Source organism: Megascapheus bottae, chromosome 1 (genome assembly GCF_031878675.1).
Source record: "Megascapheus bottae isolate mThoBot1 chromosome 1, mThoBot2.hap1, whole genome shotgun sequence".
Classification (NCBI taxonomy): domain Eukaryota; kingdom Metazoa; phylum Chordata; class Mammalia; order Rodentia; family Geomyidae; genus Megascapheus; species Megascapheus bottae.
In genome coordinates, this window is record NC_143509.1 from 97,915,674 (window position 1) to 97,930,137 (window position 14,464).

The window sequence follows — 14,464 nt, forward strand, 5'->3', positions numbered from 1 at the left end:
CTTGTTTTATTTCTGAGTAGTTTACTGGAGATAGGAGTCTCACAGACTTTTCTGTCCAGGATGACTTGGAACCACAATCGTCAGATCTCAGCCTCCTGAGTAACTAGGATTACAGGCATGAGCTACCCAAACTCAGCTAATATTATTGTATAATATTTTTTTTTGCCAGTCCTGGGCTTGAGCTCTGGGGCTGAGCACTGCCCTTGGGTTTTCTCAAGGGTAAAATTCTACCACTTGAGCCACAGCACCACTTCTGGATTTTTTTCTATGTATACGTGGTACCAAGGAATCAAACCCAGGTCTTCGTGCATGCTAGGCAGGCACTCTACCACTAAGCCAAACCCCAGGCCCCTGTATTTTCTATATTGCATAGTATTTACAATTTAGGCATCGCGCCTTCCCATCCTCCCGTAAGAGTACCGGGCGTTTGGGATCCAGGTGGAGTTCTGGGTCTGCTACTTGGACTTCAGGACATTTGTAGCAGAAGGTATAAATGGGATGGAGCTGCTGGCTGCTGATGGGGCTGCTGTGGGCCAGTGCAGGGGGTGGGGAAGGAGCCCCCGCTGCTGCCTCGTCCCACACGGCCTTGCACACACCACTCACGGACTTCAGTTCCCACACCACACTTCACAAGGTTTGCATCCTCCCTGCCTGTTCTTTGCAGTATCTCTCCTGGCATTGATTTTGAGGAGGCTCTTTCCTCTGCTTCACGTGTAGGCCATCACCTCTTCTTGAACACATCAGAACTCAACACAATCTGTATTCAAGCTCGAAACTTCCAGCTTTGTGTCCAGATTCTTCCTTCCAGCAAAGAGCAGAGGGAACACGTTCACCTCTGATGCCCAAAAAATGCTCCATTACTAACAGCAGTGGCCAATCACAGGGACATTCAGCTTGCTTCTGTCTCCCTCTCCCTCTCCCCCCCCTCCTCCTCCTCTTCCTCCTCCTCCCTGCCCCACCATTTGGTTTGGTTTCTGTAGAAGGCTTCACTAGGCAGCCTGAAATCATGACTTCCTCCACCTCAGCCTCCCAAGGTCGAGGATTGCAAGATTGTAGGCATGAACCAGCAGCCCCCAGCTACATTCCAGTTTTTTCTCCCCAAACACGTTCCCTAGCTTTTATCTTTACCCTCCATGTGCCCACATGTGTCATGTGACTACAGGTTTTGAGAGCAGCAAAGATATGTGGGTATTGGCAGTGAATGTTTAGATTGGTGGTCAAGTAGACATTTTCCCTTCCCTGAGGGGAACAAAAGCAAGAGCTGAGGCTGCTGTCTTCCATTCATGGGTGGTGGACAGCTCCTGTCCTTCTGGGTCTGTCTCCCTCCCGGGAATCTGTGTGTGAACAGACACACTGTGGATGCAGAAGGGAGTGTAAGTGTGGAGACAGAGGTGAGCCAATATGCTGGCTTGGGGGAAAACGTCTTGGAAGAAAGAAGGAAAGTGGAAGATCACCCCACTCCATAGCAGATTAGAACTGAGCATCGCTTCCTACAGTGGCTCCCCGGCACCCCTGCACCCCTGCACCCCAGTCCCATTTCCAACTCAGTCCTGAATTGTGTAAGAAAGAGCTTGCTGTCTTCTTGTGCACTTTTTGTCTTCCTAAAGTTTACAATGCTTTTGACACTCTGAGTTGTTTCCTTCATGGTGCTAGGGTTTGAGTTAAGGAGGCCTCAAGGTTGCTTGCTTGCTCATGTCTGATGCTCTACCACTTAATCCACACCTCCAGCTCAGCTTTTTGCTGTTTAAATGGAGACAGACTCCTGTTTTACTGCCCCACCTGTGTGTGTGTGTGTGTGTGTGTGTGTGTGTGTGTGTGTGTGTGTGTTTGTAAGCTGTTCCTGAGGCTTCTTGAGTCACCAAGATTATTCAGTCTTGTTTTTCATACCTAATAATTCTTATACTTCAGTGTATTAATGATGCTTTCCATCAAGACTTCTCATTTTCAAGACATTTTTCTAGTTTGCTTGACTTCTTTTTTCTTTTCTTGCCCAAGGCCCATGCTCCACTTGATCCACAGCACCACTTCTGGTTTTTTCTGTGTATGTGGTATCAAGGAATTGAACCCAGGGCTTCATGCATGCTAGGTGAGCACTCTACCACTAGACTATGATCCCGGGCCTTGTTTTCCCAGAGTCTCTATTTCTGCTGAAGTTCTCATTCAAGTAATTGAATTTCTTGTCCAAGTTACTGTCTTGTCAAGACTTTGACTTCACTTCATTCTGTGTATGTGTGTGTATGTACTCTCACATATGCATGCCTGTGTGTGTTAGTACTGGGACTTGACCTGAAAACCTTGCACTCTTACTCAGCTTTTCTTACAGCTGGCCCTTTCCCACATGAGCCACATGGCCAGTACAGCATTTCACTGATAAATTGGAAACAGAATCTTATGGACTTTTCTCCTGGAATGGCTCCAGGTCTCAGACTCTTGAGTAGCTAGGATTATGGAAGTGCATCTCTGGTGCCCAGCTCCAGTTCTTGTTTGTATCTAAGTTGCAATTTGTGTGTGTGTGTGTGTGTGTGTGTGTGTGTGTGTGTGTGTGTGTGTGTGTGATTTTATGTGGGGGTCTTCTCTGTGGTCAGCCCCCTCCTTCTACCACTCAGAGCAGTGGAGTACCCAGAGGCTCTGTGGGCCTCAGTGAGCCTTGCAGTCTGTGGGAACCAGGTGGAGTCTCATTCATCCCCATTCCGGAGCCGTCTCATCTGGTTCAGGTAGGGCAGCACGCAGCTGGTCCTAGAGGTGTGCCTTGAGTGCACTGGAGATGGGGAACTGCAAACTGAAGAATGAGATTGGCGCCTGAGAGGGAGAAGCAGGAGAACCCTGCACTTTCACATCCTTCCCCCAAGCAAACCCCTCTGCAAGAGGAAATAGAGCCACCCACTAGCTGTGGTGTTAAGAGTTCTCAGTGCCCTCTCCCCCCACCCCCACAGGCAACCACACTCAGCAGGGCAGCCATAGGTCAGGTCACTGGAGCTGTCTAGTTTACCTTGTGGCTGTCCTGCCACTCTTCCATGATTTTCTTTGGCTGGGGGGGAGGGGGAGTGTCTGTTGCAGAGCTTGAATTCCATGTGGACACTGTCCTTGAGCTTTTTTGCTCAAGCTTGTTCTCTATCACTGGGCTACAGCTCCAGTTCCAGCATTTTTGTGATTAATTGAAGATAAGAGTCTCATGGACTTTCCTGCCTTCGTTGGCCTTGAACCACGATACTCAGATCTTAGCCTCCTGAGTAACTAGCATTACAACCTAAAGACCTACACTTACATTTTCCTATAACTACCACCTCCACCACATACCATAAATTTGGTATAATTTAATTTGTATTCTTCTCTATTTCCTCATTTCCTTTATTTCTGTTTTCATCTATTTATTGCTTGAGAGTATTTTTTTTTTTACTTATGTGAGGGTGTTTTATGCCTGTAATCTAGCTACTTAGGAGGTTGCTGTCTGAGAACTGAGGTTCAAAGTGGCTAGGCAGAAAAGTCCCTGAGACTTGTATCTCCAATTAACCATCAAAAAGCTAGGGCTCAAGTAGTAGAGCACTGGTCTTGAGAGAAAAAGCTACGAGACAGCACTCAGGCCTGGAGTTCAAGTTCCAGTAACAGCACACACACACACACACACACACACACACACACACACACACAACTGTTGCTTAAATTTAACAAGTATTTATGAATATTCCACTTTTTCCTTCTTTTATTCCTACCTAATGGTATTCCATGTTGATCACAGGACATATTTTAAGAATTTTAAATTGAGACATTTTGCTTGGCTCAACATAGTGTATCCCACGTACACTGGAGGAGAAGATGTATTCGGGTATGTGCGACCCTGTAAATGCTGAGCCATGAGGTCTAATAAAGAGAAGTGGAATACCATTCTCTGAGTCCCAGAAATCTGGAAGTGGCCCAAGAAAGATCAATTGCTCTTAGCATTACAGAGACCCAGATTCTGCCCTAAATGTTAATCAAAAAATCCAAACTTCTGTAGACCTTGGAGTTAGGTAAAGACCTAAACAAATTGAGGTTGTTTACTGTTTACCTCCACTTTCTAAGGAAGTCACTCATCCTGAGATTATCTTGCCTGTATCTGTAACTTCAGAGATTGCTACCTTACCTCCTGCACGTACTCCCAGCTTAGAAAGGCCGTGGGGCAGTCTGTTGCTGACAAAAGGCACAGGACACTGGTGTGCCAAAATCCAATTCCATAGTCCATTTGCCATCACTCACTGTGTTGCCCCCGCTCTCGGCAGGATAAGGAATATGCATCAGTTTGCAACACTGGTGTTATTGGCTGAAGCATTTCGATTATCTTTTTGGCTTACCTGATTCCTGTGTTGTTCACGTCTTCGATTTCCATTTTGATCTTCTACCCAGTAAATCTGTCTTCCATTGAAATGAGATGCTAAAGTCACTAATTACTACTGATAAATTACCTATTTCTCACATAGGTTCTGCAAGTTTTCTCTTATGTTTCTTAGACCTCTATTGACAGATATGTATGTATCTGTTATCTTTATTTCTCTTGATTGATGGAAACTCATAAAATATGGCTCCTTGTCTCTAGACAGTTTTGCCTCTGATATTATATAGTTACCGAAGTTATCTTTTGGTCAATATTTGCCTAGTATATACTCTCATACTAGGGTGGGTACTATTTTAGCATATATTATGCAAAGCAATGAGTTTCATGATGACATTTTCATACACCTACATAATGCACTTTGACCAAATTCACTTGGGTGGGTATTTTTTAAGTTTCTCAGTTTATTTTGAAGCTAATCAGGATTAAAAACCCCAAAACAAGGTGGACACTGTTGTTTCATGCCTGTACTGTAATCCTAGCTACTCAGAGGGCTGAGATTTGAGAGTTATAGTTCAAAGCCAGTCTGGGCAGGAAAGTCAGTAAGACTCTCATCTCCTATTAACCAACAGAAAAGCAGAAGTGGAGCTGTGACTCAAAGTGGTAGAGCACCAGCCTTGAACAAAAATAGCTCAGGGAATAGCACCCAAGGCCCTGAATGCAAGCCCCGCCACTTGTGCAGTGTCTTCTCTCTGTCTCACTCTGTCTCTCTCTCTGTCTCTCTCCTCTCCCTTCCCTCCAGCCCTCCCTGTAGTTAGTACTGTATAAAGTATTTAGTTCAACTAACACATGTGGGAAACTCTTATAAGAACTTGAATCAAGTGTTCCTTCCTCTGCATTCTATTACTTAAGAACCTTCTAAAACAATGGAAAAGAAGAAAGAGAAAGAGGGAGAGCGAGAGAGATCATTACTCTCTTACTTTCTTTTCAACAAATCCTAGAAGAATCTTAATACTTGAAAGTTTATCTCAAATCTAATCATTGTGTGTGTGTGTGTGTGTGTGTGTGTGTGTGTGTGTGTGTGTGTGTGTGTGTGTACTGGGGCTTAAACTCAATATCTGGGCCCTGTCCCTTCATTTTTTCACTCAAGGCTGGTGCTCTACCTCTTGGACTACAACTCTACTTCTGGTTTTTTGCTGGTTAACTGTTGTGGATTTTCTTGCCTGGCCTGTCTTCAAACTATGATCTTCAGATCTCAGAGGCTTGAGTAGTTAGATTTACAGGAATGAGTCACCAGCTTTCTGCTATGAAGTCATGTAATATTGACTCACTTGATTCTTCACAACATTTCCTAACTCTGGACCATTTAAAAGTTACTTTTTCAACTTTGTTATGGAATCTCAAGACAAAAAGCCTTGTCCTTGCTACAATATGACCAACTATATTGCTTAATCAGTAACATGATTAAAGATACATTAGTAAGGAAATATGGCTGAAGGCTTGAATCATTAAGATTCAAATTTTGCAGTTTTTTGTATTTACAAACCACAAAGTACAGATGGTTCTAACATACTCTTTTCAAAAAGGAACCCAGGAACTAATTCTCAGTGGATTTGTGTGTGTGTGTGTGTGTGTGTGTGTGTGTATGTTCTGTCAACCACAAAGTTTATACACTCAATAACTCATTATAACAAGAGGTGTAGGGCCCACAAACCTAAGTTTATTTACTTTGTGTGTGTGTGTGCTAGTACTGGGGCTGGAACTGAGGGCTTAGGTGCTGTCTCTTAGCTTTGTCCTCAAAATTGTGTTCAACCACTTTTAAGTCATACATCTATTTCCCATTAGCTTGGTTTTCAAATACCATTCCCCAGAGAAAGAAACCACTTCCCTTGGAAAAATGGCTTATTTCCAGCCTGGTTGGGAAAAGTGGAGATGAACTTGAAATAAAGAGGAACTCATGACTGCTGATATAGCTCAGCAGTGCAACATTTGAATAACCACAAGGCCCTGAGTTTGATTCCCAGCATTGCCAAAACAAACTGGATCAATGGACAGATCTCTAACAAGATCTGAGGCAACAAACACATGAAAATAAAGGAGGATGAATTGGTGGAGCACAGGAAATGTTGAGGGCTGTGGAAGTATTCTGGATGACAGATCCAGTCACTTTGTTCTTTATGTTCATTTTACCACATAGTTGATCCACTAATACTTGTTATGACTGTTGCTCGTGTCCTTGTAATTTCATTCTAGATATCGCATACTGTAAATACTAAGATACTTGGGTAAATAACCCTTACGAGGCAGGCTCAGATTGTTTGTTGATAAAGTCCAGCAGTCACAAATCTAAGATGCGGGCTGGGAGCTTGGCCTAGTGGTAGAGTGCTTGCCTCGCGTGCACGAAGCCCTGGGTTCCATTCATCGGGGACCACGTACCTAGAAAAAAGCCAGACGTGGTGCTGTGGCTCAAGGGGCAGAGCGCTAGCCGTGAGCAAAAAAAAAAAATAAAAATGAAAGTGTCCGAGGAGTTCAAGGCCTCGGCCTGGCCAAAAAAATACATGAAACCCCCGCGTTCAGGGCTGAGGGTGGGGTCCAGGTCTTCCCTCAAATCCCAGTACCGCCACAGGCTCAAGGCCTTCCGGAGAACACCTCCACTGGGACGCCCAGCGCTCCTTATCCGGGGGTCACCGGCCGCTGCTCGGGGAGCCCCCAGGGCCCCCTACCCCGACGCCCCGCGGCACCACCCCAAGCGCAGCCGGCCGGAGGCGCGGGGCTGGCCCGCCGCCGAGACCTCCACAACCAGTAGGCTTCCCTGAGGCGTGGTCTTCCGGAAAACGGAGGGCGCACGCCACCCGGCACAGGTCCACACGATCCACAAGGCGCGGGGGCACCCGAGGGCGGGGACGGCACCAGCACGACCTCGGTAGAGACCGGGAGACCTGCGGGGAGCCCGCCGGGCCTTCCTTCCGCCAGCTCCTGCAACTGGTCCCCGCGAGCGATAGGGGCGGGGCACTCGTGTGGGGGCGTGGCTTCGGGGAGGGGCGGGGCCGCGGCGCTGGCGCGGCGCCGTGGTGAGTGGGCGTGGCGCTCGCCGAAGGGTCCGCACGCTCTACGGAGGGGAGCGCGCTCGCGGCGGAGGGCGGGGCGTTTGAGGGAAGGGCCACGCCCCCCCGGAGAGCGGCGCGCCCGCGGCAGGGGCGGGGCCTCCGCGCGTGGGTGGGACGTTCCGAGAAGGGGCCGCGAGCTCGCCACAGCCACAGAGTTCTGCCTGCCGCGTCGTTAGAGAGACCGGAGATGTGAGGCCGGTGCGGCCGCGACGCGCGGACATGACAGCCCTGCTGCTGGTGGCCGCGGCGCCGTGGATGCTGCTGGCAGCCGCAGGTGAGGGACGCCATGGCGGACGGCCGGAGGCGGTGGGCAGCGAGCGCGCCGACTTCTCTCCGGGAGGCCCGTCGTCTGTGGGCCGCGTCGGGGGCCGGTCCGGCCCGAGCCCCGAACCCGCTCCCGGGCTCCGGCGACCTCGGGCCCCACGACCCCGGGCCCCAGGGCGCGCGGGAAGCTGGCGGGGTCACAGCACACTGGGCCTCGTTTGCTTCTGGAGGGGGACAGTCGCGAGCGTGGCTGCTCCGAGACGCCTTTCCTCAGGGTGGTGGACCCCGCCCCGCGGGAGGGGCAGCCCCGCGTCCGCTCTGGGCTCCACGCCGGGAAGCCACCGCGCTGGTTGGCATGTGGAGAGTCACGCCTGAGCCACTGACAGTGGACGGCGTGGAGGAGCCCACGCCAGGCCGCCGGGCCTCCAGCCCCGTGCAGGGCCCAGGGGAGGGCGGGCGGAGACGCACGGATTCCCAGTGCGGACTGTGACCACAGAAAAGCGCACGCGTGTGGTAAGTGGGACTCGATTCCTCAAACTTGCCGCAAGCACAGGGTATTATTTTGCGTTGGGCGTTGGTGTTCTTCTCGTGGGATCCACGGGCATTTCTTTTGTTAACGAAAATTTGCATTCGATTTCAGACGCGTTTCCATTTCTCAAGTGACTGTGAGGGACGTGTGTTCAGTAAAGGAATGTTCAACGACATGAGTTGCTGAGCATTGGTTGTGCTCTTAACAAAGAATGTGACAGTCACAGTTGGGTTCGGTGTGGCTGTCGTTGTTGGGTTTAGGTTTTGTTTGATTTTTGGCAGTCCTGGGGTTCAAATGCAGGGCCTTGAACTTGCTAGACCATCAGTTGTCAAGATCCCTTCCTCCAGTGTCTTCTTGCTCTAGCTAACATTCCAGAGGGTAACTCTTGCTGTACCCATCCTCTCTTGGGTCCAGAATTCTTGAGTTAGGATACTCTGATGGGAAGACTATGAAAACCATATATGAATACCACTATGACTAACCTCATGGATCTAGTTCAGATAAGGATAAAAGGCTGAATTCTGTTCAGGAATAAAGTGTCTTTTTTTTTTTTTTTTTGCCAGTCCTAGCTTGAACTCAGGGCCTGAGCACTGTCCTTGGGCTTTCTCAAGGTTAGAACTCTACCACTTGAGCCACAGCAGCACTTCCAACTTTTTTCTATGTATGTGGTACCAAAGAATTGAATCCCTGTCTTCCTGCATGCTAGGCAAGCACTCTACCACTAGCAAAACTCCCAGCCCCCAGGGGAGGCTTGGAGGTGTAGCTCAGTGTCTGTCATTTTTGCAAGACCCTGAGTTTAATTCATAGAGATAGCGAAAACTAGGAGTTGGGGGACCTGATGGATGCATCCTTGCATCTTGTGGACAAGCACATGAAAATGTGTACAGCATCACTAATCGCTAGGGAAGTACAAGTTGGAAATACAGTGAGGGAAAACTTTCCACCCAGACTTCAGACTAGAGGTGTGTCTCAAGTGATAGAGCACATGCCATGAGAGAAGAGCTGAATGTGAGCTAGAGGCCCTGAATTCTCAAGTCCTGTTATCAACACACACACACACACATACACACACCCCTCATCTGTAAACTTTCAATAAGTGCACTGGTGAGGGCATCATATAGGCAGGTTCAGGTAAGAGATGAGGACAGAATCTGTATTCTCCCAGATTCTTATTAGATTGAGCTGCCATTCTTAATGAAAGAGTTGGTTACATCAGGGGTCTGCTCTTTCACCTACTGTCAGGAGAATATTTGATGGATTCAAAGAATCAGGAGAAAGTACCTTTTCTCATGGACATTGAGCAGGCTTTAACCTTAAGTTCAGGAGGAAGCCTTGCTTTGTGGAGGAAGCAGAGTCTGGTAGTTGTTTGGAGAGTTGTGTTGCAGTCTACTTCCTGCAGAAATACCAAATGTCAAACGTAAAGGATAGAAGAAAGGATAATCAAAGGTTTAATACAGCCATGCGGGGACTGTGGTTGTTCTTAATGGCAAGAGCCATGATGATTACCCATTGCTTAGAGGCCCTTGTAGTTCCTGTCACAGGATGCTGTCAGACCTAGAAGCCTGGCCTTTCAGTGACAGGATGTTTATCAGACTTAAGGTCCTGGAGATGTAAGATAAACTTAGGAAAAGAATACCTCAGGGGACTGGGACTTTGGCCTAGTGGTAGAGTGCTTGCCTAGCATGCACGAAGACCCAGGTTCTATTCCTCAGTACCACATACATAGAAAAAAGCCGGAAGTGGTGCTGAGGCTAAAGTGATAGAGCTCTAGCTTTGAGAAAGTCCAAGGACAGTACTCAGGCCCTGAGCTCAAGCTCAGGACTGGCAAAAAAAAAAGAATACCTCAGAAGAGAACATGTCAGGAAGAGACAAAATGGAGTTGAGTCAAAAACTGGATTTTCCTTTGAGATAGATCAGTTACTAGGTCTGTCTGCTTTCGTGAACAGAGCAGGCCCACCACATGAACTGTTTGCTTTCTACCATTTCAGCTACCCATAGTCAACTGTGGCCTGAAAATATTGATTGGAAGATTCTAGAAATAGCAACTCATAAGTTTCAAATTGTGCATCATTTAGAGTATCATGATTTAATATATATGTATGTAGTTATTCGTGTATGTATGCAAAGGTAAAAACAGAGTCCCATTCATCCATGTGGAAGAATGTAACACCTGCACGTAACACCTGCAGATAAGGAGGGGGATGGCATCTCAGTGTACTTGACTGTATTTGAATGCATTTACTCAAATAATTGATGTGGTTTTTTGGGGGGTGCTAGTACTGGGACTTGAACTCAGGGTTTCAGCTTCCTTGCTCACATCTGAGGCTACAGCCATGTTCCTAGCCCTACATTTTTCAGGCAAATTGGAGGCAAGATCTCAAAACTTTTCTGCCTCAATTGGCTTTGTCCTGGGATTCTCAGATCTCAGCTTCCTTAGAAGCTAGGATTATAGGCATGATCCATGAATAACGTGCTAAAGAATAATTGTACAACATCCATAAAATCATTTTGTTTCTTGTTGCTCTTGTAGAGGGGATTTATCTAGACCCACCTGAGAACGTGCAGTTCTACATCATAGATGATGACTTTACCCTAAAGTGGAACAGCAGTTATGAGCCTTTTGAGAATGTGACATTTTCAGCAGATTATCAAACGTAAGTGACTCTACTTAGTGATTTGCAGAATGCTGTGAGTAAGCTTTTATAATTCCAGCATTATGATTTCCTTTCAGACTTGGGCAACGTATTTCCATTCACTGGAAGTTTTATGTCTACATAGTACCTGTAATTTTACTTCTTTAAATGCCTACTAATTTATCATTAATGGACATTTAGAGAGGAGACTGGTAAATAATCCTTCCCATATCTTAATGTTTTATGCTTGTATGAAAATAGATCAGGGAAATATGTTGAATTGGGTTGTGTTCTTTTGTTTGTGCTGATCTTAGGGCTTGAACTTAACAGCCTGAGTGCTGTCTTTTTACTGAAGACTAACAGTCTACCATTTGAGCCACAGCTCTACTTCCAGCTTTTTATGGCTGATTGAAATAAGAATTCCTGTGTCATTCCTCCCTGGACTGACTTTGAGTCCCAACCCTCAAAACTCAGCCTCCTGAGTAGTTAAGATTATAGTCCTCGGCCGAGAATTTGGCCTAGTGGTTAAAGTGCTTGCCTAGCATGCACGAAGACCCGGGTTCGATTCCTTGGTACCAAATATATAGAAAAAGCCAGAAGTGGTGCTGAGGCTCAAGTGGTAGAGTTCTAGCCTTGAGAAAGTCCAAGGGCAGTGCTCAGGCCCTGAGCTCAAGCCCAGGACTGGCAAAAAAAAAAAAAAAAAAAAACCCAAACAAACAAAAAAAAGATTATAGTCGTTTTCCACAGGTGCCCAGAAAGGTATAGCCTAGGCTCTGGTCTGGAACTCATGATCCTCCTGCCTCATCCTCCTCATTGATTACCAGTGTGCAATATCATTGCCTCTCCAGTTCCTTTTTTAAAAAGAAGAATTTGGGGGCCGGGAGTTTGGCCTAGTGGTTAAAGTGCTTGCCTAGCATGCATGAAGACCTGAGTTCGATTCCTCGGTACCACATACATAGAAAAAAGCTGGAAGTGGTGCTGAGGCTCAAGTGGTAGAGCTCTAGCCTTGAGAAAGTCCAAGGACAGTGCTCAGGCCCTGAGCTCAAGCCCAGGACTGGCAAAAAAAAAGAAGAAGAAGAATTTGGGCCAGGAGTTTAGCTTAGTAGTAGAGAGCTTCCTGGCACGCACAAAGACCTGGGTTTGATTCCTTGGTACCACATACATAGAAAAAGCCGGAAATGGTATTGTGGCACAAGTGGTTGAGCGCTAGCCTTGAGAAAACCCAAGGACAGTGCTTAGGCTCTGAGTTCAAACCCCTGGACTGGCAAAAGAAAAAAAAGAGGAGGAGGAGGAGGAGGAGGAGTAGAAAGAAGAGGAAGGAGGAGGAGGAAGAAGAAGGAGGAGGAAGAGGAGGAGAAGGAAGAAGAGGAGAAGGAGGAGGAGCCTATTCTTGGTTTTGGGAGCAGTTGCTCACAACTGTAATCCTAGCTACTCAAGAAACTGAGATCTGAGAATCATGGTTCTAAATAAGCCTGGGCACTAAAGTCTGTGAGACTCTTATCTCTAATTAACCACCAGAAAAGTAAAAGTGGCACTGTGGCTCAAGGAATAGGGCGATAGCCTTGAACTAAAGAGCTCAGAGACAGCATGCAGGCCCAGGGGTAGGTAGGTAGCATTGAGCTAAAGAACTCAGGGTCAGTGGCCAGGCCCAGAGTTCAAGTCCCATGACCTACAAAAAAACAAAAAGAGAGAGAGAGAGAGAGAGAGAGAGAGAGAGAGAGAGAGAGAGAGAGAGAGAGGGGGGGGGGGGGAGAGAAAGAAAGAAAGAAAGAAAGAAAGAATATCTTATTCTTGGTCACCTGAGCCTTTCAGAAACCACACTAATGCAGAGGTCTGTCTAGGACAGGTCATCTGTCAGACGACCAGGTCAGAAGGGACACAATTCCAGTTCACTAAGGAAGGTAAGATGCACAAAGACACAAGTCCTGCCAAGCAGTCACACAACTCCATTGACAAAGTCAGCACAGAACTGACTTTTGCTCAGTAGGTCATTGGTCTGCTTCCTTGAAATAGTAAATCAGAGAAAATTGTATGAAGACTAATAGGATGTGTAAATTAGCATTTTATAAGCAGTTAGTTGGTGGGTCTTTGGAAGGCTGTACACTAAAATGTTCATGGGACATGTGCTGTAGTGGAAGAAATTAAGGGAATTGGACATTCTGTGTTGCTGACACATTTGCTAACTCCTTTGTTCTTCACTTCCTTAAAGATCTGAGATAAATAGCTGGAAAAAATTGCCTGGCTGTCAGCATATCATGGGGACCGAATGTGACTTTTCTGCACTCCATGTCAATGTTTATGAAAACGTGAAACTGCGTATAAGAGCAGAAAAAGGCAATAGCACTTCATCATGGCATGAGGTTGACCCGTTTATACCGTTTATGGAAGGTAAGGAAGCAAGGTAGCTGGATTGCTTCATATTCTTTGGTGAATATTGCAGAACAGCCTTGCTTCTTAGCCCACTCATTTGTAACATGTACAGCTCTTCTGCTTTGGCTCCAATAGTGGTTCTCAAAGTGTGGTCCTTTCCCCGGGGTCCATAAAGACACAGAATTGCCTTGGTCACTATCAGTCTCTCTTATACATGTGAACTTTTCCAAAGGAGGCTGTTGATTGTCATGTGACAGACAGTCTAGTGAACACACACATGAAAAGAAGCCAGAAGAGATTTTAACATGTAAACCAACCAGCAAGTGTCTGTGGCTCACACCTGTAATCTTAGCAACTTTCTCCTCTGAGAAGGCTGACTTCTAAGAATCAAGGTTAAAAGCCAGCCTAGGCAGAAAAGTACATGAGACTCTTATCTCTGGTTCACCAGCAAAAAGCCAGAAGAGGTGTGGTTCAATTAGTAGAGCACCAGCCTTGAAGATTACAAGTTGAAGGAGAGCATCCAGACCCTATGTTCCGAGTTTACATGAGTTATCAGCACAAAAAGAAAAACCCAAAACAGTATGGATTCCGAGATTAAAAACCTGGCTACCCTGTGGCAAAACTCAGAAAATAATGACCTGTATCTCCTTTTTGTGCTTCTGTTTTCCCCTATCCTCCTCAGCCCACTCTATTTAGTCTGTCCTCTTTACTAACACCACACATTCAACACTGCAGGTGAGCAAGATGGGCATCACTCTCTTTCTGGAAGTTACCCTTTACTCTCTATCACTATCACACATTTTAAATGGTCACATAAAACTCTTATTTTTCCCCCCAAGCCTGCTTTTCCTGACTACTGCTCAACCCAAACAACGGCAGTCATCTGCAGTCATCTTTTCTGTCTTCTCTGCTCAGTCTTCTGATTTGCATCTAAGTCTTCTCACTGTTTCCCTTTCACCAAGCATCCTTGTCTCTTGATTTTCTCATCCTTAGCCAGGACAATCTTTCCAAAACCTGAATTGAATTCTGGCCCTCCAATCTTAGCCTCTGATGGCCTTCACAGACTGCCAAGACTACTGAGTTTTGTTTTGTTTTGTTTTGTTTTTGTTGTTGTTGTTTTACCAGCTAGCCTCTTGCCACCTCTTGTTTCCAGCCAGTTTCGTTGTCTGCTAAATGTTGTTGCATGTTCCCACCTTTGGGACCCTGCATCAGATCTCCCCTTGGTGTGGACTAGATTCCCCCTACCCCCGTGGGT

General features: G+C 46.6%; 1 protein-coding gene across 1 annotated transcript in view; it reads left to right on the forward strand.

Moving 5' to 3' along the window:
* Window positions 1–517: 517 nt before the first annotated feature.
* Window positions 518–14,464, forward strand: part of LOC150069659 (interferon alpha/beta receptor 1-like) — a 28,139-nt gene continuing 14,192 nt past the window's right edge. Inside the window, exons 1-5 of the mRNA XM_090331325.1 lie at window positions 518–634; window positions 6,922–7,108; window positions 7,502–7,687; window positions 10,737–10,860; window positions 13,049–13,227. Of these exons, the coding sequence (XP_090187451.1) occupies window positions 518–634; window positions 6,922–7,108; window positions 7,502–7,687; window positions 10,737–10,860; window positions 13,049–13,227 (793 nt within the window). The remainder of the gene's footprint in view (window positions 635–6,921; window positions 7,109–7,501; window positions 7,688–10,736; window positions 10,861–13,048; window positions 13,228–14,464) is intronic.